This window comes from Protopterus annectens, chromosome 4.part0, assembly GCF_019279795.1.
Source record: "Protopterus annectens isolate FY-2018-M chromosome 4.part0, PAN1.0, whole genome shotgun sequence".
Classification (NCBI taxonomy): Eukaryota; Metazoa; Chordata; order Ceratodontiformes; family Protopteridae; genus Protopterus; species Protopterus annectens.
In genome coordinates, this window is record NC_056733.1 from 1427472968 (window position 1) to 1427496483 (window position 23516).

The following is a 23516-nucleotide window of genomic DNA, read 5'->3' on the forward strand; positions in this document are numbered from 1 at the left end:
CTTTTTTGATTCAGAGAAGTCCTGACTCTCCCAGTGAAAATGTTCCCTTAAAGTATGCAAAGTCTCTCCAAAAGAGTAATCCTCAGGAGGAGATGCAGATGGGATGATTCCTCTGCATCAGAATCCTCATAGGGTGGAATAGAAAATTCCTGATTAGAAGAAATGGAAACCTGCTCTGAAGATTCATAATTAGTGCCTTGCCTAGGCCTCTCAGCAGGGGGGGGGGGGGCCTGATCAAGGTAATTAAATCCTCAGCCATTTTGATCATCTGTTTTTTAGGCATAGGGGCCTGAGCATGTGGCTCATGCATTTTTTTAGACAAAAGATGTTTTTGACCTTGTTTTTGAGGCTGGCGTCAGTTTAATATAAAAATGTTGAGGCCTGAAAACACCCTCAGAAGCCGGTGCCTGCTCAGCGGCTCCAGACCCATCCAAGGGAGAGACATCCAAGGGTTCAATACTCTGAGAATCTCGTGGCATACTGGACTCCAAATGGGTCTCGGTAGAGGCCTGCGACTCAAAAGTAGCGGGTATCAGGGGCTGCGAAAGCACCTCACTGAGTACCGGCGACTGGCTTAGGAGAAGCTTTGTCGTCGGTTTTGGACCTCGACGGTCTGTCTTTTTCTTTACGTTTTTTGTGAACTCCGGTAGTCGGATTGCTAACAGATGACATTTCAGGATAATTAAATCTTGAACCAAAATATTTAGAAGCAAAAATATACAGACGCTTAGTGCGTTGGTTAAATCTAGCACAAAACCGACAGCAAGGCACGTTGTGATCTGGGCCTAGGCAAGGAATGCAATACAAATGAAAATCCTTATGAGGTATTTGCTTCCCACAAGTAATGCAATTATTAACTTTTACTGACATCAGTAAGGAGCAAGAAAAGGTTTCCCCAATGGGGTACTTAGCTTTAGTTTGAAGACTTTGGTTCTGAAATCCAAATACGAAAATTTCAGGAGCCGACCGGCACTTGCAAACTGCTTCTGCTTTGGGCACCGTGCGGCAAGAAAGACTGGATAAAAATGGCATCGGCTGCATGTTTTATACCACTGAAGACCTGACGTCATGGAAGAGGAGACAGCAACCGACGCAGGACCCAAGACTTTGTTATTCAGGCTGAGGGCAACCTGCCAGCAGATTACCCCCAAATGTAATGACTGCAACAGTGAAACACGAAGAACATCTTCTACGTGGCATATCTTATAAGTAAAGGCATCGCGCATCTAGATCCAAGGATGTTACAATTCCATTAAACTCAGCCCTCATCAGACCAATAACTCAGTACAATGCTCCCTTTTGTGTGTACCTCACCAGACACCTGCAACAATTGGGGAGACCACAGAGGTTTCTCAAGAAATTACAGGTTACACAAAACAAGTCTTATGCAGAAAGACTGAAAGCCCTGCCACTGCATTCTGTCTCCTACAAGTTGCTAAGGGGTGACCTGTGCCTGGCTTACAGGGCAGTCTCTGACCTGGTCTTGATGAAAATGTCACACATTCATAAATCAAACTGCACAAGGGTCACTCGCTCCAGGGATATTAAATTAGCCTCTGACATGAACAGGTCATGCTGGAGAGAGAGAGAGAGAAATGCATCCCCTAGAAACTGTGCCACTTCTCTGGAACAAGCTTCCAATTCACATGAAACAGAGCCCCTCTCTGACCTTCTTCAAACACAACCTAGATGAGGATGGGTGATTGCAAATTCACTCCTGGGGTGGCTCCCATGTCCATCCTGGACACAGGAAGTAGTTATTAACTACCATAGACCCTTACCTCTGCAAATTCACTCGCCTAACCACCAACAATTGGACCAACTCAGGATAAACATGGCTAGGCTTGTAAGGGCTCTGGGGCCATTAGCCTAGTAATCTTCTATGAACTTATGAACAATGACACCATCCCAATAAGATATTTTTACGGTTCCAAACAAACAAAAAAATCTTTCTTAAAAACCATAGAAGACTATTCATAAACCTGTTTGAGATGATGAGGGGGAAGAGAGGACTGCCTCTCTCTGAGGTCAGGATTAGCTACATGTCTGAATGGTTATTCCTGCAGGGAATTCCCAATGGATATCAGAAATCATGCAGAAGCACGGGCTTTGAAATACAGCAGGATAACCTTTAGAGGTTATGTCACTTGGAGTGGTATAGAGCATACACAATGAGGACTTGAGACCAGAGATGTTCAAAAATCAAAACCACCCAAGGGTGTCTAAATGATGGCCCATCTGAGTTGACCATGGCTTCAAGATATGAGGAAAAGAAATGGCTGACTGGATGGGAAGGGGCTGCTGAAGGAAGTGCGGGTATAAAAAATACCAGATCTTTGTTAAGAGAGACATACAAGATTTCTTAATATCAAAGCCTATTTTATATGGCTTCAGTTTGGAAATCACATATATTATACGAGTAGCAATTTGAAATGCTGGGACCAAGCTCTAGTGAGTTGCAAAACACAGACGGAGTGGCTGGAAAAAACACATACTAATGCTGAGAAGGCCATTTCCTATAATATTCTCTCTTCTCCAAGGTATGGCAATCTCAGTTTGTTAATACAAGTTCAAGGATTGGGGGGAGGGGGGTGCAGGGGCTTGCCCTCTGCAAAAATAAATAAATAAATTTAAAGGAGAAAAGTGATGATCAACATTCACTCTTCTCCTGCATTTTTGACATTTCCGCTTACCGATACTTGTCATTTCAAGTGGTGACACTAATACAGAGTCAATCACGTCACACACTGCAATTTGTAAATAAAAATATTTACAGTAATATTTTGAAAAAGTAATTTTGTCTATTTTCAATAATCACTATCTAATGCAAATGATTTGTAATCATTAATACCATATTCAAAACATGCAACTATTCTTTAAAATACTGTATTTCTCCAATATCCAATCAATTATACATTTGTGTGTATGCTTGTTTACAAGGTAGAGCAGTGACCTTTTTGACCAACTGCAGGCACAGCCCAGGTGACTACAATCACAATGAATAAAATGAATATAATTAAGGATGATAAACTAAAATGGTTAGAAAAAAAAGCATAATTTGTTTTTGGTTCAGTTATACTAATGATACAAAAAAAATAACTTTTACTGAACTACAGTGGAAATATAATTTAAAAAGAAATGGCTGGTTAGAACTACATTTAAGAAACTTTAGGTCTCAAAATTTGCAAGACATTCCAACTTTGAAAACAAAAGAAATTATGCCAAATTGCTCATTTTATTTCATACAAATTTAAAACATTCCTTCTCTAAATCTGGTAATTTTATACAAATTAGATACTAAAACCAATATTCCTAAAAATTACAAAGCTCTTATCAACTCATCATATCCAAATTTAACAAAGTGTGAAATCTATTACAGGGATCCACTGCAATGGTTATTCTAGAAAGCTTTTGCTTGGAAATTTACTCAAAACTTTTTATATACCTCACAAAATTAGTAAAATGGTTAGTAGAAAAAATGGAGTTAGGAACAAACTTTTTATTATAATAAACTTAAATTTTGTAACTGATGTACTTCAAAACTACAAAGCACGATGTTATTCAATACACACATCAACTTGTTCCAAAAAGGATCATAAATCCCATACTCTGGGCTCCATTAACCACAGGTGAAATAACATTCTAGAATTTGGACTGTATTAGTAGAGTCATGAAAGACAACTACTGGAGCTTTTTAGATGATTTTATACATGTTCTTTCATATTAATGTTAATTTTAATATCAAGACAATTAAATGTAGAATCTGGTCTACACTGAATCTATTATTAAATGAAAACTTCTGTCAAAAATTATCATAAATTCAATACGCTGGACTACAGTAATACGAGCTTCAAGGACATCTACTAGAAACTGGACTATATAAATAGCACCATGAAAAAAAAACTACTCAAATTCCTTTTTAGGTGATTTTTTTTAGTTATTTTCATTATTATTACTAATAATATATTTAGTAATGGAAATCATTAAGTCCAAGCATGATTAATTTTAAATGTTGGTCTACATTAGGTCTGTTAGAAAAAATCTGTCATTACTCTGAGTATACAGTGATTATTCATTATCTATTGAAACTTTTGCCACATCTATTTCTTTTTTGTCTTTTACAGCTAATTTATTGTTCTTTCTTCATTTAATGTTGTATTCTAAACCTGCATTGATTTCATTATCTAAATATGTACTTTAGATTTTTTTCTGTTGTGTTGTGCTATATTCTGTATACTACCAGTGATTTGTTTTTCTAAGCACCCTGATCCTTGTGAACTCTTTCTGTATCTTTCCTATACCAGTCTTTTCAAGAATACCATGTGATCTTCCTCTTAACAAACCAACTCCTATAGTTTTTCTTTAATTACTGATGCAACCAGAAAAAAAACTGCTTCACCTTAAACTAGATGCATAGAAATAATCTATGCTTTCTTCTGCTAAAGACTTGGAAAAAAAATATCACAAGAATACTTGATTTCTCAAAAAGTTTAGTCTTACCTCTGGAGAAGCACTTCGAGATGGTTCATTTGCTTCACTGTCACTTGAGCTACTTTCACTGTCAGAATCTGATCCAGAACTACTTTCTGATCCACTGTGACTACTGGTGTCTTCTCTGGAATTTTCTGCAGTTTCACTGTTATGATGTGGAGGGCCAGAACTATTTTACAAAAAACAAAATGTGTTACTTCAACTCAAAACATAAAGGGTTTACGACCTTACAAATAAAATATGTCTATGCTTAGCATCTAAACAGCTGCAGACTGTTGGCCATGATAACAGAAGTACAAGTAATGCAACAGCAATTCAAGTAACAATAATGTACAAAATTCAGTTGGTATGCTCAGATGTCAAAACCACCACCACCACATAATTTTGCCGTACATGGACCTTGCATCTACTCCTATAATTCAAACAGTATTTACTAAACAACAGGTAAAAAAGTAAGTTAATCAGATAGATTGGGCATCCATAACAATATATTAACATCATAACTACATTTACTGCAAGTAAACTTAAGACATAGAAATTCATGCCAATATCCATGCAGCAAGAAATCAACCAAATGGGGGACTCAAGCATATACCTATATATTTTTAAACTTTTTGTTAAATTACCAATTTAGATATAGGCACACACATTAATAGGAAAGAAAAAGCACTGACTTACACACATTATACATTACATACTTATTTTTATCTAACAGTCATTCAGTCCAACATTATATAAACTGCTCAATTCCTGCCTTCCCCCTAAACCTCACTCCTTCCTCCTCTCCCTGAACATTATTCTGCATGTAATGTTCCCATAAATTACACTTATTTCTAAGTAATTTGCTCCTTCCCTTTTCTAAAGATCCTACTTTCAGTTTTATAATATTCAATACTTCAAATACAGTTGGGTTTATATTTTAATTTCCATTTCCTAGCAATTGCTTTTATGGCAGCCAATAAAATTAAACTTAATAGAGCCTTACTAAGCCTACAAAATTCAGATCCACTGTCCCAGCTCAAAAGAATCATATCCTTAGTTACAGCTATTTGCTTCCCCAACATTATGACAAGTATTCTGTAGGGAATTTTTAAACTCAGCCAATTCATTACAATCCCAAAAAAACGGCTCTGAATTACCTCTTACCACCATCAAACCTCCAACATTTGATATCTACCTGAGGAAAAATTCTTTGAAGTCTGCTTAGAGTATAAAATACCTATGCAAACACTTCCAAGCAAAAATCTTAAACCTTCTGGACATCGTTGCATACCTGAGAGCCACACATATGTCCTCCCATTGTTCCCTTGTAAAAAGTACAGTTGTGCAAAATCTTGTAGATATCCTTCTCTTCACTATTGCAGTATTCCTAACGTAAGGGATCTCCTGCCAAGGAGAGCTCGTCTGGCCAGTATACCAAAGCCTTTAGTATCTACAGGCACTGTGCATCACATGTATGCTACCATCACAAGGCACATGGCACAAAAGTGATGTACAGACACACACACTTCAGAACTGAAAAGCTCCAAGAGGAAAAGAATGTCCCTAGGAACCAGCAGGAACACATGCATCCACAATGAAAAAAAGACAGAACACCACCTTGGCCAGGAGGACAAGGAGAACAGGCTAGAGCACAGGGGCAGGACAGAAGGAGTGAATACTGCAACAGTAAAAAGAACGACCTCTACTGTTATTGTCCTTTCATACCACTGTTGCAGTATTCCTAGCATAAGGGAGAAGGGGAACCCTGGGCAGAGGATGATAATGAAGAACCCTCAAGAATCCCATGTAGGATAGCCCTGGCAAAGTCTGCTCTAGCCCAGGAAACAACATCCAACTTATAATGCTTAGTAAAGATATGGGCAGAAGACCAAGTAGCAGCCTCATACATGGAATTGGTATCCAGACCCTTGAAATAAGCACCAAAGAAAGTAACAGCTTTGGTAGAGTGAGCCTTTACTGAAGAAGAAAGGCATCTGCTACGAAAACAGCAACAAAAAGAAATGGATTTAGAAATCCATCAAGAGATGGTCTGTTTAGAAACGGCTAAACCCAAAGACTTGGGATGAAAAGAAATGCTCAGATTTGCAAATAATTTTAGTTTTATACCAATAACATCTGAGCTGTCTATGCAAGACCAAGGTATGAATAACCTTCTCACTGGCAGACTACAGAGAAGGAAAACAGGAAGGCAAATTAACAGACTGATTTTGTGGGACAACTCCGTGACCACCTTGGGTATAAAAGAAGGATAAGTACTAACAGAAAGCCTGTCCTGTTAAAAACTAAGAAAGGAGGAATAGCCATGAAAGCCTGAAGTTTAGAAACCCTATTGGTCAAATAGTCAAAACAAGAACTGTTTTCCAATTACAATGTTGCAAGGAAGCTGAAGCAGCAGGCTCAAAAGAAGCCTGAGCCAAATTTTCAATAACAAAACTGAGGTTCCAGGAAGGCAGAACAGGCTTCCTGGGAGGTCTAATATGAAGGATGACTAAGAAACCAACCTCAAATCTGGAAGCTTAAGAGGAACAGTCAAGGGCAGACAAGCAAAGATTGACGATAGGTGAGCTTTAACAGAAGCATATGTCAAATGAGCATGCAGCAGATCACACAAATGAGAGGACCAGAGGAACCTCCGCAGACAGATGATCCTGATGGTGGAAGAGGTACCAGACAGAAAATCTCTTTCATTTAGACAAATATGATTTCCTGGTAGAATGCTTCCTGGCCTACTGCAAAAACTTATAGCACGTCCTCAGGAAAAAAAAATGCTGAAAAAATGAATCAAAACCCTAACACTCACAGTGTCAGATGAAGAGTAGACAGATGAGGATGGATCAGGGAACCCTTGTTGTGTGTGAGAAGATCCACCCAGTAAGGCAATTTGTGGCAAGTGCCCCTGGCCAAGTGAGAAAGAAGGAGGAGCCAGTGCTATCTAGGACAAAAGGAAGTCATCAACAAGATTTTGGTAGAGTCCTGCCTGATCTTGTGCAAGACTCTTGAAAGCAGAGAAAAGGGAGAGAAACTGTACAAAATCGTCCCCTTCCAAGGAAAAGACAGGGCACCCACTGTCTGAACCACAGCACTTGACTCTGGAACAGAGGAGAGGAAGTTCTGTTCAGAGAGGAGCTTGTCCAGAGGTCACATCGAAATGGTGGAAGCCATAAAATAGAGGACCATGAGAGAGTCCCTGGCCATGACTGAATCCAGGTGAAGAAACAGGAAAAAGGCAATCAAGAGACAGGGCCTTGGGGGAAGGCACAGACAACAGCATGAGGATGGTCTGGATTCTACAAAAACATGATCCTGAGAAAGCACCAAGACTGATTTATAAAGCTTATGGTGAATCCTAGACTCTACAGCAGGGTAGTAGTATACTGCAGATCCTGAAGCAGAGCTTCAGGGGACTAGGTTTGAATGAGCAGATCATCCAGATAAGGAAAGATGTGAACCCCTCTCATCCTGTAAAAATCAATGACAGGAGGAAGGCATTTCGTGAATACCCTTGGGGCAGTACAGAGGCCAAAGTGCAAAGCAGTGAACTGAAAATGCAAGGAAGAAACAGAGAAATGCAAACATTTCCTGAAAAAGGGATGGATGGAGATATGAAAGTACGCATCCTTGCGATCCAGAGAGTCCAGAAAGGATGAGGGAAGAAGAGGAGGAAATAAAGTCTGAAGAGAACACCTAAAAGACGTGGACCCTGAGAAAGCTGTTGAGCTGAGAAGGACCAGAATTCGTCTCCAGGTGGCCTCCTTCCTTGGAACAAGAAACATTCTGGAATAAAAACATCTCCCTTCCTGGGCAGGTGGCACAGCCTGAATGGTGCCCTGGGTCAAAAGAGAACAAAGCACCTCTGGGAAGAGAGGAAGCTGTTCTTGAGGCGGCTGATGGATGCCCAGAAAGAGGAGAGAGATTTCCAAACCATGAAATACCTTTTTCAGACAACAGAGAACCCAAGAATCGGTTGTGATCCTTAACCAATTTGGAAAGGACTGGGTGAAGGGACAAGGGAGCCTGGCGGAGTGAAAAGGGAACCAAAATGTCAAATGGAACCTGGCTTGTCCTGAAAAGGCTTCTGAGAAATTGGGAGTCTGTATAGACTTAGCAGGAGACACACATCCTTAACACTTTTTCCTCTTGGGCAGAGGGGTGAGACTTTCTGCGAACAAAAGCAGATCTGGAAGAGTAATTCCTCTGAAATCTGGGAGTAGGAGAAATAAAAATTTGTTTCAACTCCTCAGGTTCATAGGTGCTTACTAGGCAAACAAACACAAGGGCCATTTTAAGCCTAGCCATGTATCCCAAATCCCTGACAAGTTCTGGTACTCTTGATAAGTGTAACCAGGGACTTGGGAGATGAACCAAATACAGGCTGCCTGCATCCATTAGAGACATACATGCCAAACCAGGGATGAATTTCCTGTTCCACAACTAAATGAATTGGGTTAGAGAGGAACTCTGCTTCACATAGATGGGCAGTCTGTTCCAGAGACAGGGTAGTCTCTGTAATACATGTCTGTCTCTCTAGCGGGTCCTATTTATCTTACAGGTAATGTTTAAGCCTTTAGAATAGATAATTCTGGTACTGTTTGTTTTGCGGACATGCAGGAGGTCCATTACAGTGGGTGTGACAATGTCTTCAATGCCAGGCATAAATCTCCCTTCAACAGCCTGTAGGAAATGGAACAGAGGGATAGGGCCTTGAGGCAATCTGCACAGTACATGTTACTTGTGCCCTGTGCTTTTTAGTGAGGAACCACTGTGGATGTTCCAACTGTTAGATATGCCTGGTTAGGTACATACCAAAGGGGGCACTGTACTCAATGATAGGTCTGATGAATGCCGAATACAGTGGAACAATGACTTCCTTGGACCCAGATGCCATACCTTTATTTATAAGTTACGCAACATAGAATAATTTCTTCACTACTGTACACAAGTGATGATCAAAGGCAAGATTACTGTGCGTTTGTCCCCAAGTCCCTGACTACTGGGTCAACTCATAGGGGTGTGTTGTCAATATGATAGTTACCAAGGATGGATGACTTCCCGAAGGATACTATTATTCATTTCTTGGCATTTAGTTTTAGTCCATGGCTCTAACATCAGTTGTTTGTCTGTGTCAGCCCTTCCTGGAGAACATTTGTGTCAGTGTGGGATTCAATTAGGGTTCTTACTTTGCAATTATCTGCAAACTCAGTGACATAGAGGCCATTCACATTGGCCTTGACTTCAGAAAAATGCCAAAAAGGAGCAGTCCCAGGATCAAACCCGGAGGGACTCCGCTTGTGACTTGCCTCTCTGTAGAGGTGGCCTCCTCAATTCTAACTTCCTGGGTCTTGTCTGTGAGCCAGTTGGCTATCCACTGGGCTATACAAGGGTTTGTACCCAACCTCTTCCATTTGTCAACAATGCCCAAGTGAGGTATTATCTGAAATCCCTCGGCCAGGTCAAGGTAGGCAATGTGGAGCCATTCTACCCTCATCCATTGCTTTGGTGACCTTCTCAAAGAAGTCCACTGGGTTTTATTACACTCTTAGGTTTATTGGTTAGTACTAGGCTAACTGCCCTTGTGGACCATTTTAAGCCTAGCAAATTATCCCATGTGAGACTCAAACCCTGCACCTTGCGTCTGTAAGATAAACACCTTAACCATTACGGCAACCTCCTAACTTACTGCAGGCTTTTCCCTTACCCTGGACAGATTTAAAAAGTTCAGCTGCAACAGTACCAAAAAGAGTTTTATTATCCAAAGCAGCATTCAATAATTTGGCCTTAATATCATCAGATAAAGCCTGAAAAAGCCAAGTGTAACACCTCATAACAAAACGAAATGCAGCAGCTTTGGAAAAAGCATCAGCTGCATCATAACAGCACTTGAGTGGCAGGCAACGTGAGAGGTAGAACCCAACAAGGAAAAGATAAAAGCTTTCCCCACCCAGAAACAGGAAGGTCAGAAATCATCTGAAAAACTTGAGAAAGGAGGGCTAAAACATACCTGGTCATACGAGTCTAGTACTTAACAGCTCTAAAAGATAAGGTGGCAGCAGTATAGACTTTTGCCCCATCGCTCAGTGGCCCTACTATCCTGTATCTAAAGGAAGCACTTCGGTAGAGGGCAACAGCTTGGTGGGTTTGTCAGAGAAGCAGAGCACAACAGGATCAGTAGAAAAGCATTTACATAGAAATTTGCAATCAGGCATCTTATAAAATCTGTCAGACTTCTTAGGATCTGGGATCCGAGAATCAGGGACTACAAAAGCTGCTGAAAAGGTATACAGGAGGCCAGCCAGAACTGGAAGAACATCAGAAGGTTTGGGAGAGACTGCCTGGAGGAGTTCACAATACTACTTCTGGATATCAGAAATCTGACAATAATCCCACAAAGAATTCCATCATATGGGAAATAATATCCCCAAAGAAGAGTTCCTCTAAAGGGGAATCTGGATGAATACAATCCTCCCCCTCCCCTGAACTATAGTACAAAGGAGAAAGGATCTAAGAGTAGGCTAATGACTCTTCCTTCAAATCCTGATCCTCATGAGAGGCATTCTGCCCGTTAGGCCTGTTAAGAGGAGAGGAAGACCAGGGAAGGAGCAGGCACAGAGACCCTCTGAGGAGACTTTAAAGCCATTAAAGTGATAAACAACCTGTGAGTAAAATCTTGCCATTCATGCTGGGGATCCTAAACTGCAGGGGAAATATGCTTGGTTTTCTATTTCTTTTTCTGTGGGATGTCCACATGAAAACCTCTAGGAGGGTCAGACCCTTGTTGACACTCAAAAGTACAGTAGGGATCTCCTCCCTCACTAAGATCTGTGGAATCCCCCTCGGTCCCTCACTAAGATCTGTAGAATCCCATTTAGTCCCTCAGAAATTATCAGTCAAGGTTCTCCTTCAACGTCAGCCACAGACATTTGTACAGCCTATGAGGACATGCGACAAGTAGAATCTACGCCAGCCTCTGACAGTGCTGCAGCAGAGGAATCAGAAGCAACAACCAGACAATCCTCTAGGCTTTCACTAGCCTCGAGAGAGATGTCTAGAGTAGGATGGATTTGTCTTGCATGACGGCTGCCCTTCGGAATAGGAAAAGTCCACCACAGCACTCCGAGCAAACAACTTAAGGCACTAGTGTTCAAAGTAAACAGACAAGGAGGAGAAGCGACTACGCTACACTCACACTTCTTATTCCAGCCCCTTCACAAAGTAAAAGCACAAGCAAAACTCAAATTCTCTGTCGGCACTCCTTTTAATAAGTTAAATACACTGACAGAGAAAGAAAACTGGCAGGTAGGTTGTCATGAAGTGAACTTAAAGAGCTACACTGAAAAACACATCCATGCCAGTTTCAAAATACAACTTTTGGTCATAAAAATTTACATAAGCAGTACTTTTTTTTTTTTTTTTTTTACAAAAATGACCTCTAGTCAACCACCATCAGTAGCTAAATATAGCCGTCCCCAACAGGAAACTTTCAATATTCATAAAAATACTGAGTTTCTTATAGAGAAAATACTGCTTTTAGTCAGAATATAAAAATAAACATTTTATTAAAAGGGCAACAACTTCTGTGCAGAGGGGATCACCAATGAAGACTTATCTTTCAGAAACAAAGCTCTTACAGACTGCTGTTCCTGTGAAGCCCCACAGATATTTCTCCTCCAAGTGTCAAGTACTGAAGAAATCTTCATTCTGACTGCTAATGTCCCTCCCTGGGGCAAGCCAGTCAGCAGCAAAAGTGAAAAGTGTTAGTGGGAGCTAGAGCTTTGGGCAAGGAAAGAGCCGATTAATGCAGCAGTGGGAATGATTATCAGTAGGTTTCAATAGTGATCTTGTTCCCACCTTTATGTAATGGTATGATGGTATACTACAGTATACTTGCAAGATTTGGGTATGACAATAACTTAAGGTACTCAAACAGTAATTTTAGTACTGTAGTAGCATTAGGTGTAATGGTGTTCAACTGTAACTCTTACATGTCATCAAGTTCCCTAGAAACTACTTAACTTTACTCAAAGCCCTTTCAAGTGCATCAGTTACAGTTGGACACTTCTAATTGTGCAATGTCCGATTCTAAGCAATTTTTTTCTACAAAACATTTTTGCAAAAAGTATGAAAATAATTCTACCTTCTGTTCATGGTCCCTCAAGATTATTGTCATGGCTTTCTACCTCAAAGGTGCTCTTAACATATTCTCTCAGCAGCTAAATACAGGGGTAAAACACTTAAATCTCAACACTGATGCTTAATGATCTTTCAGATAAAATTAATTATTCATTAAATCTCTTGCCGTTTAGCACAGTAGAATACTGTACAATAAACATCTGTTCAATTATTTTTATTCATATGTTACACCTTAAGATGTATTCTACCGAATGGGATTTCTGGATTTCTAATGCTAAAAATCAGAATATCACCCTTTCAGAGGAAAGTACAGTTTTGTACCTACCATAAATGTAGATGTTCGAGTGTACACCCTGCTGCAGTCATCACACTTGGGTTATCCTATCGTCAGGCGGTCCAGCAGTCGGCCGGAATTCCAAAGTCTTGGTCCGGCATCGGTTGCCATCACTTCTTCCCTGACGTCAGTGCGCCAGGGGTATATATATTGCAACAGACGCTATTTTCTTCAGTTTTTCTTGCCCCAGATGTCAGGTGCCCCCAAAAAGGTGGTCAGTAATTAGTACCAAATTGAGTAAATTTTGCACAAACAAAATCCTTCCAGCTATACGCAAATACATCAGGAAGGTATTGTAGAGAATTTAGCCAGTTAGTTCAGAGGGGATGGAGGGAGGGAAACCTGGACTGCAGCAGGGTGTACACTCGAACATCTACATTTATGGTAGGTACAAAACTGTACTATGTTCATCGTGTTACCCTGCTGCAGTCATCACACTTGGGTTGAATCCCAAAGCTAAGGATGGGTGGAGGAATCATAGAGGGTTGGAGGAGGCTATCAGGCCCTGCAGAACTGCAGTGGCGAAGCCTGCCCTAGTCTTAGGGTAAAGTGGTAAGTGACAGTGTTTGGTAAAAGTGTGTACTGAACTCCAAGTTGCAGCTTCCAAAATCTCCTTGGTTGGAATCCCCCGGAGAAAAGCTGTAGATGTTGCTGTTGCCCTGGTAGAGTGGGGCCTAATGGTAGCAGGAACTGGTTTTCCATGATGGGTATAGCAGAAACGTATGCAATGTCCTATCCATTTGGAAATGGTTTGTTTGGAAATAGCCTTCCCTTGTGAGGCTGTAGCATAGGATACAAAGAGCTGGTCAGAATTTCTGAAAGCCTTAGTTTTGTCCAAGTAGTAACGAAGTTGCCTGTGAATGTCCAAAGAATGCAGGAGTCTCTCACCTTTGTTCTGTGGATTTGGGAAGAAGGTGGGTAAGTGGATGGTTTGATTTAAAGCCACACTGGAAACCACCTTAGGCATAAAGGAAGGATTAGTTCGTCGAGAAACTGTCTTGATGAAAAACGAGGAAAGGTTTCACTGCCATTAGTGCCTGCAGCTCTGAGTCTCTTCTAGCTGAAGTTATTGCTAGCAGCAGGGCAGTCTTCCATGATAGGAACTGAAGATCTGCAGAAAAAGCTGGTTCAAAGGGAAGTAGCGTTAGTTTTTCCAGAACAAAATTGAGGTCCCATGTTGGTGTAGGTGCTCTCCTGGGGGGGGGGGGGGGGTCTAATGTTTTTTGCCCCTCTGAGGAACTGCCTTAGAAGTGGATGCGAAAATAAGGGTGGATCCGTGTTGTAGTGGGCTGAAATAGCTGAAGCATGGATTTTAATGGAGGAGAAGGAAAGTCCTTTGTGCAACATCTCAGTTAAGTACTGTAGAATGTGAGGCATGTGAGGCTGAAATGTGTCTTGGCCTTTAGCATGGTTCCAGGCACAAAACCTTTTCCATTTGTCCGAATAAGCCTTCCTGGTGCTTGGCCTCCTAGCTTCCAGAATAACATCCATAACTGCTTGGGAAAGAGGAGCTGGCTGGATGCTTAGGTGATTTTCCATGCAGCCAGATTTAAGGTTTTGAGTTGGCTGTGAAGAATCTGATTGTTTTGTTGTGTGAGCAAATGGGTAATTTGTGGTAAGATCCAAGGTGGGCCGTAGGCCATATTTTTCAATAGTGGGTACCAGTGCTGGCGTGGTCAGTCTGGGGCTATGAGAATCAGTCGTGGTCTCTCCTTTTTGATTTTCAGAAGCACCTTTGTAAGGAGAGGCAATGGAGGGAAGGCATATGCTGGCAGGTTTTTCCAACTGAAAGAGTGCGTCTACTTTCCAAGCTTGATGGTGAAGTGTCCTTGTACAAAATTTTATTTGATAGTTTTGAGGACTGGCAAACAGATCTATGTCTGGAAGGCCCCATTTTTGAATTATCATTGTAAATACTTGTGGATCTAGTTTCCACTCGTGGGGATCCATGATGTTTCTGCTGAGGTCGTCTGCCAATGTGTTCTTCTTTCCTGGCAGGAATTGAGCTTGTAACTGAACTTGGTAAGCCAGAGCTGTGTTCCATAAGATCATTGCTTGCCTGCATTGAGGGTAGGAGTGAGAACCCCCTTGTTTGTTTATGTACCACATTACTGTGGTGTTGTCCGTCTTTATTGTAAGTTGTCCTGGATGTAACAGATTCTTGAAGGCTGTCAGAGCTTTCTGTACAGCTAGCATTTCTTTTTGATTGATGTGCAGATTCCTTTGATCTGCAGTCCATTTGCCTTGAACGCACTGTCCTGCCATGTGTGCCCCCCAGGCGTAGTCTGATGCATCTGTTGTGATAGTCTGCCTGGCTGGGGGCAAGGTGAACGGCTGACCCTTGTTGAGGTGACATGCCTGTGACCACCATAGAAACTCCTGTTGTAGGCAGGGAATGAGAGATATCATTGTGTCCAAGCTGTGGCTGTGTTGAGACCATACGCTTTTTAGGTACCACTGTAATTTCCTCATATGCAGCTTTGCAAATTATTAGTAGTATGCAAGATGCCATGAAGCCCAAAGCCTGCAGAATTTTTCTTGCAGTTAACTGGGTCTTTGCTGCCATTGTTTTGAAATATTGAGTCAGCTATAGTTGCTTGTCTGGCATCAGATAAGCCTTCTGGGCCGTTGTATTCAAGCTGGCACCCAGGAATGTCATATTTTGTGAAGGTACTAGTTTTGACTTATTTTCATTTACTGTGTACCCCAGGCAGTTTAGTAGATGTTTTACAAAAGCCAGATGATGTAAGAGAATGTCCTTGCTTTCTGCTTGGATGAGGCAGTCGTCCAGGTATGGGTACATTTGAATTCCTCTTTGTCTGCAGTATGCAATTACTGGTGCCAGGCATTTTGTGAAGACTCTGGGCGCAGAAGATAAGCCAAAGGGCAGTGCAGAGAATTGGTAATGGGTTGAACCTGCAATGAAACGAAGGTATCTTCTGCAACTTTGTCTGATAGGGACATGCAGGTATGCCTCTGAGGTCCAAGTTACTAGCCATGCTTCCTTGCCCAACATGGGAAGAAGCTGCTGTAGTGTTAGCATCTTGAATTTGGGTACTTGTAAGAATGTTTAAAATTGAAAGGTCCAGAATAGGTCTCCAGGCATTGTCCTTTCTGGGCACTAGAAAGAGTAGAGTAAAATCCTTGACCTTGCTCTCGAGTAGGTACCAGTTGAATGGCTCTCATGTCCATGAGAGCTGTAATTTGCTTTTGTGCCTTTGCCCATTGATTTTGTGGCAGGTTTGGCATTCCTGTTTTCATTGGCAAGGTGTGAAAATGGAATCTGTATCCTCGTAAAATTATGTCTATGACCCATTTGTCCTTTGTGACAATGTGCCAGTTGTCTGAAAAAAGTGTGAGTTTTCCTCCCAAGGGGGCTGTCAAGAGAGCACTGCTTGGCCGGATGAGGTGCAAGTCACTGAGTTTGCCTTCTGGTAGATCGGGACCTGTCTTCTCCTCCCTTCTGTGTTGTAGTGCCCCATTGGCGAGGTTTGTACTGGGCTTGTGGTTGTCCTCTGCCTCTTGGGCGTCTGTATTTACCCCTCTGTGGTCTGTCAGTAGCTGGAAAGGACCAATTTTTTGTTGGCCGGTTTCTGCTAAAGCGAGTGGGCTGTACCTGTAGGAAATCTTTGACTGACTGCATAGATTTTGCCTTATCCTCCATTTTCTTTAAGACTTCTTCTGCTTTAACTCCAAAAAGAACATCCTGCTGTAAGGGAGCATCTAGAAGCTTTGCTTTAACATGATCAGGCAGAGTTTGTTCCTTTACCCAAGCATGCCTACGTATAACAGACCCAGTGACAGCTGCTCTGCAGGAGGCCTCCAGAGAATCAAACCCACATTGTAAGGTGTGTTTGCCCACCTGTTCAGTTGCATGCAACAGATCCTGCATTTCTTTCAATTCAGACTGTTGAGGGAGAGTGGTGATTCTTTGCTTTAACTGAGAGATTAGTAATTGCTGATACTTAAGCATGTGAAATTGGCAATTTAGTGCCCTCATAGCTAGAGTGGCTGAGGTGTAAACCTTTTTCCCCCCACCTGTCTAGCGCTCTGGAATCCCTTTCAGAGGGTACAGGATTTTTAGCCATAGAAGCCTTAGCCCCTTTGGGACCCTGGGAGATTGCCTCTGGGTCAGCAACAGGACTTTTGTATAGAAATTTGTGGGAATCAGGCACTCTAGAGTATCTGTCAGGCTTGGCCGGAGCAGGAGGTAGAGAGTCTGGGTTCAAACTGGATTCCAAGTAAACATCATCCACAATGTCTAACATGGGTGGGATGGCAAGTGATCTGTGCTGGGGGAGTAAAAGAAACTCTCTGAGCCTTTTCTTCGAGTCAGAGCAGTCCTGACCTTCCCAGTGGAAATGTTCCCTCATAGTGTGTAAAGTTTCCCCAAAGGAGTAGTCTTCAGGAGGAGAAGCTGAGGGAATGGAATCCTCAGCATCAGAATCTTCATAAGGGGAGGAGGAGTAATCTTGGTCTTCAGAGGAGGCTGAAGAAATGGACACTTGTTCAGAGGATGCATAATCTTCCTCTTGTCTAGGCCTTTTGTCAGGAGGAGGCTGGGAACCCCTGATTAAGGAAATCAAATCTTGAGCCATTTTGAGCATCTGTTTCTTAGGCATTGGGCCTTGAACAGGGGACTGAAGTGCAGTCCTTTTAGATTTAATAGGAGTCTTCGTCTTAGGAAAGGTTTTAATGGTGAGCATCATCGGTCTGAAAACGCCTTCAGAAACCGATGGCGTTTCTGCAGCACCGACATCTTTATCAGCAATGTCGTCGGTAGGGCCTGAACAAAAAGGTTGCGTCGGCCTGGTACATTCTGCTAAAAGTTTCGAAGCGGTCTCGGGTTCCAGATCTGCGGTAGTCAGGAGTTGCGTCGGAGCCTCACTGAGCACCGGAGAACCGGAGACTGGACCAGCCGAGGCCTCTGAATCTGGCTTAGGCCTGGGCTGTCTGTCCTTATCCTTGCGTTTTTGGTGCACGCCGGTAGTCGGTTGCTCCGGCGGCATACTGTAATTAAATTTGCTACCGAAGTAGTGTTGTGCGAAATCAAAGCGTCTTTTAATAGTACGTTTATTAAACCTAGCACAAAAATGACAACTAGTGACGTCGTGGTCTGGGCCTAGGCAAGATATGCAATAAGAATGAAAATCCTTATGATGTATTTGCTTCCCACAAGAAATACAATTGTTAACTTTTTCTGACATCGGTCTGAGGCAAGAAAAGTTTCCCCAACGGGGTACTTAGCTTTATAGAAGACTTCGGTCTGAAATTCGAATTCGAAAATCTCAGGAGTCGGCTGACCGGCACTTGCGAACTGCTTCGGGCACCTTGCGGCAAGAAAGACTGAAGAAAATGGTGTCGGTTGCAATGTATATACCCCTGGCGCACTGACATCAGGGAAGAAGCGACAGCAACCGACGCCGGACCAAGACTTTGGAATTCCGGCCGACTGCGGGACCGCCTGACGACAGGATAACCCAAGTGTGATGACTGCAGCAGGGTAACACAATGAACAGAGTTATCTAGCACACTATACATTTATTACAAAAACAAAAAACTTCACCTTGCCATCACCCAATTTACCAAGTAGGTGCTTCAATCAATCTATACCACAAACGCATTTCATAAAAGCTTCATATTAATTTTCTATATGGTTACATCTTTTATTTTGTTCAACACATAACAGAAAGCAGACTTGAAGTTGCTGGACTTTAACTTACTATTCTTAACAATAAGATCCACAAGCTTATTTTTCTGCTTGAGAGAAAATTCTGAACCTCCAATTAACAAGACACTTTCACATTCATATGTCTTCCACACAAGCACTCCATAAAGACTAGGGTGTTTCTCTGACAAAATAGACAGCCACCAAACTTCCAAAGATTAAATCTGATCTTCCCACATGCAGTGCTGCACCAAATGTCTCCATTTCATAGTTAATGTGTACCACCTTATGACGATGCTTCACAAAAAACAGATATTCTCGCCTCCTACCTGGAAATCTACAAATTCAAGTTATGCTCTTAACAGAATAGATTTATCTATCTGTCCTAACACTGAAACAGCTGGACTGGTCGCCTGTGGCACCTTCATTTTCAGCAATGTCTCTCTTCACAAGCTCAAGCTCCTCTCCATCCCATAATCCATATGGGTTAAGAAGATACTCCAGATAGAGTAAAAATTGCCAGCCATATCTCTCATCCAAGCACTGTAAAGCACAGTTGTGTAAGATCTTACCATAACAGCAGATGTCTTAGTTCTCACAGTTTCAATATTCTTTATACTTGGGATATCCTGCCAAAGACAGCCTAAGGTCCTGCCAGCATACCAAAGCCTTTACACCTTACTGGTGTTGCACATCAGACATAAGGTGCATATATAAAGTACAGATACCTAACCCTCTAATTTTTTGCTGCCAATCTGAACACTACTAGTAAATTCAGTCTATGCCATTCACAGAGCTGGTTTATCTACTCAGCCTTTTAAAGATAACTGCCCCAACTGGGGTTCCTTCCTTTCTTTTTTTTCCTCCATGTAGTTTCTTTTTGTCATCCAGGAAGATGAAATGTGAGTGTGGGAGGTAGATTCTCCATAAAGACAGAAAAGTGCCATTTTGTTTAGGTGCTACACATGACCATACTCACTGTGACATTTGTCAGGATATTTGTCCCTAAGACACTCTGCAGCCATTTGTCTTCCCTTTCTATTTATCTGGAAAACCAGTATCTGAAGTTGTTGATCATGGCACCATGACTGAATCCGCCTTCCCTGAAGTTTTGCCACCTCTTAAGAAAAAAAGTTAAAACAGCTTGTTCTGAATCTGCTGCTTCTCAGCCTCCACCGGACATCTCCCTCTGGCTGGATAAATAACATTGGCTATTGGGATTTTCAAAACCATAAATTCTTGGCATCACTTTAATTCCTTTGAAAAAATCTTGGTTGTGAAAAAAAAACAACCCCTACAGTTGTGTGTTCTTGCCCTGATGCCTAAAAAGGAAGAGCTGTCAAAAGAAGCATTGATGAACACAAAGTCAACCAGATGAAACCAAGCCTATCTCCTCATTGCTAGGACAGAGCCTGCTACACAAAGCTGCACCATCTGCAGCAGTATGAATCAGATGAATGGTGAGAAAAATTATGAAATATAGTATAGCCTCTGGACCTCAAATGGAGTCCTCAGGTCACCAACAGGCAGCTGTTTCAGAGTATCTACAGTTTTCTCAGCCAGATCCACCTGAAACTTGGTCATATGTGCCACATAAATCAAGACCCTGAATGACAATGTATTTTATGCATAACTCCACTTCCCAAGTCTATTGATCAACTCAGTATCCCTCCATGGAGGATGGATAGCCTGATCTTCCTCTGGTATATCTCAAGTGGTGGCAGCAAACATTACTATTAGATCTACAAGAGGTCCTTTAATACAGACCCGTTCACTTTTGAGGGTCTGTAGAAATACAGTTGTGTAAAATTGTACCATAACAGTGTATGTTCTTCTCTTCACTGTTGCAGTATTCTTTACAGAAGGGACCGCCTGTCAGTGACAGCCCAATGTCTGTCCAGCATACCAAAGCCTTTAGATCTTATATGCGCCTTATGTCACACGCCTGCACCCCATGTAAGGCATTGGGCATAAACATGATATATGGACACAAACACTCAGAAAAAAAAATACCCTTCAGGGACAAAAAAGACCATGTACATCCAGATGGAAAAAGGACAGAAGGAAAAGAAAGCAATGGCCACTAAGCCAGAAGGGCAACAGAAGCACAGGAGCAAAAGCCAGAAAAGGGAAAGGCGGGAGGGACCAAGTACTGCAACAGTGAAGAGGACCTCTGCTGTTATGGTAAGATTTTAGACAACTGTATTATATCCTTTCAATATCATGGCTGCAGTTTTCTTTACAGAAGGGAGAGTACAAGAGCTAAGAACACTGGGTGGAGGAAGGCAGAGAGAAGCCTTCTACAAACCCATACAGAATAGCTCTGGCAAAACCCGCTCTAGCCCTGGAAATAACATCAGTTTATAATGTTTGTGAAAGCATGAACAGAAGACAAAGTAGCAGCCTCAAAGATGGAATTGGTGTCCAAACCCTTGAAAAACCCACCAGATAAGACAACCACCCTAGTAGAATGAGTCTTTACAGACAAAGAAATAGATTTGCCATGAAAAGAATAACAAAGAAATGCCCTTAAAAATCCAGGAGGAAATGGTTTGCAATGAAATAGCCAAACCCAAAGACCTGGGATGAAAAAATCTGCCTTTGTTTTATCCAAATTCCCTAGCTATCCATGCAGATCCAAAGTGTGAAGAACCTTCTCACTGGCAGACTGTGGAGAAGGAAAAAAGGAAGATAGGTGAACTGAATGATTAAGGGGACAACTCATTAACCACCTTGGGCATAAAAGAAGGATTAGTTCAGAGAGACACCCTGTCTCTGTAAAAATACTAAAAAAAAAAAGGAACAGCCATAACTGCCTGAAGCTCAGACACTTACTTGATGAGCCAGGAGAAGAAGAGTCTTCAAAGTACAATGCCGCAAGGAAACTTAACTAGCAGGTTCAAAAGCTGCCCCGAATCGGAGGTCTCAAGAAGGGACAATAGGCTATCTGGGAATCCTGATATGAAGGATGCCTTTAAGAAATTGCTCAACTTCAAACAGAGAGGCCAAAGGAGGATTCAAGGGCGACAAGCAGAGACTGCAGATACATGAGCTTCAAGTGAAGAACATGCCAACCCCCACCATGGAGATGACACAAATAACAGAGGAACCACCACAGAGAGGGGATGCTGATGGTGAGACAGCCACAAAACAGAAAACCATTTCCATTTGAACATACATGATTTTCTGGCAGTGGGTTTCCTGATCGTCTGAAGAACCCAGAGCACATCCTCAGAAAAGAGGTGCATAAAAGGAATCAAAATCCTGTCACCCGCAGTGTCATCTGAAGAGTGGTCAGGTGAGGATGGATAAGAGATTCCCCTGTATTGTGTGACAAGATCCACACAGTGCAGTCACTTGTGGTGATCCACTGAGCCTGTGCTCTGGACCTACTCAGAGTCTGCCACTAGATTGTGCTCTGAATGAATGTAAACCACCTGAAGAGTCACTTGAAATCAGATAGCTAAATCCCACCCCTAAAGAGTCAATCTGCTAAGGAGACAGGAACTCTTACTCCCCTGCTTGTTGACGTACCATAAAACAGTGGTATTTGCCTGCGAAGACTGAGGGGGCCAGGGTAGAAAAGGCTATGAAAAGCTTGCAGAGCCAAAAGCAGAGCTTTCATCTCTCTTATGTTATTATTATCTGACCTCTGATGAGGACAGGTACTCTGGACCAAAATAAGCCCCCCCCCCACCCCCCATCTGAGGTTTCCATGAACAGTTCCAGAGAAGGAACTGAAGCCTGAAAGGGTAACCCTCAATTGGCAGAGTTGCTGAATCCACCACTGATGCTAGAGTATGAGACAAGGAGGTAAAGGAACAGGGAACTCCAGAGGGTGGAAATGTTGAAGCAAGACTGATCTGAGGTCGCACTGAAGCTTCCTCAATGAAGCCTGGTAAAAAGCAGCATGGGAATAGTGGAGGCCATAAACCCTAAAACCCTGAAAAACTCCCTGGCTATGAGAGAGGACAGAGGAAGGAGAGAGTGGAAAAAGGTCGTCAGAGATAAAACCTTGGGAGCAGGAAGAAAACCCAACATGGGAATAGTTTGAAGCCTGCACCCGAGGAAAAACACGATCCTCGTAGGACACCAGAATCAATTTTTTGAGACCTAAGCTGAACCCCAGACTCTGCAAAAGACAAGTGGCAAATTGAAGATTCTGCAAAGGACTGCTGGGAGAAGCCTGAATACTCAAGGTCATCCAGATAGGGAAAAATCTGTATCCCTCAAAGCCTGCAAAAAGCAATGACAGGAGAAAAGCATTTGATGAATATCCTTAGGCCAGTGGAAAGTCTAAAGGGCAAAGCAGAGAACTGAAAAGGAAAGGAAGAAAACATTTTCTGAACAGAGGATTAAAGAAGATGTGAAGGTTTGCAACCTTGAGGTCTACAGAAACCAAGAAGGCCTGTGGAAGAACAGGAAACAAGGTCTGGAGAGTGAGTATTCAGTAATACGGGACCATAAGAAAGGTGTTGAATACCCACTTGAATGAGTGGAACAGGCTGAATGGTGCACAGTGATCCAAATTAGAATGCAAAACCTCTGGGAGAAATGAAGAAGCTGTTCTTGAGGAGGTTGCTGGATGCCTGAAAAGAGGGGAAGAGACTTTCAAACCATTAAATGCCCTAATGAATGGCAGACAGCACCAAAGAGTGTGAGGTGATCTGATGCCATTTGGGAAGAGACTTGAGAAAGGCAGAGACAAGGGGATCTGGCCGTGGAGAAGAGGAGGTCAAATATCAAATGGAGGCAGGCTTATCCTGAAAAAAAAAAGTTTCTGAAATGAAGTCTGTCTGGATTTAGCAGAGGGAATATGCCTAGACCCCTTAACTTTGGGAGGTGTGCAAGTATGCCTATGGACCAAAGGCAGACTTGGGTAATTCCTCTGAA

At 42.1% G+C, this 23516-nt stretch overlaps 1 protein-coding gene across 1 annotated transcript in view; it reads right to left on the bottom strand.

Annotated features, from left to right (window-relative positions):
- AFF4 (AF4/FMR2 family member 4) overlaps positions 1 to 23516 on the bottom strand; it is a 2373445-nt gene that overhangs the window by 1395221 nt on the left and 954708 nt on the right. Inside the window, exon 10 of the mRNA XM_044069901.1 lies at positions 4501 to 4660. Coding sequence (XP_043925836.1) covers positions 4501 to 4660 — 160 coding nt within the window. The remainder of the gene's footprint in view (positions 1 to 4500; positions 4661 to 23516) is intronic.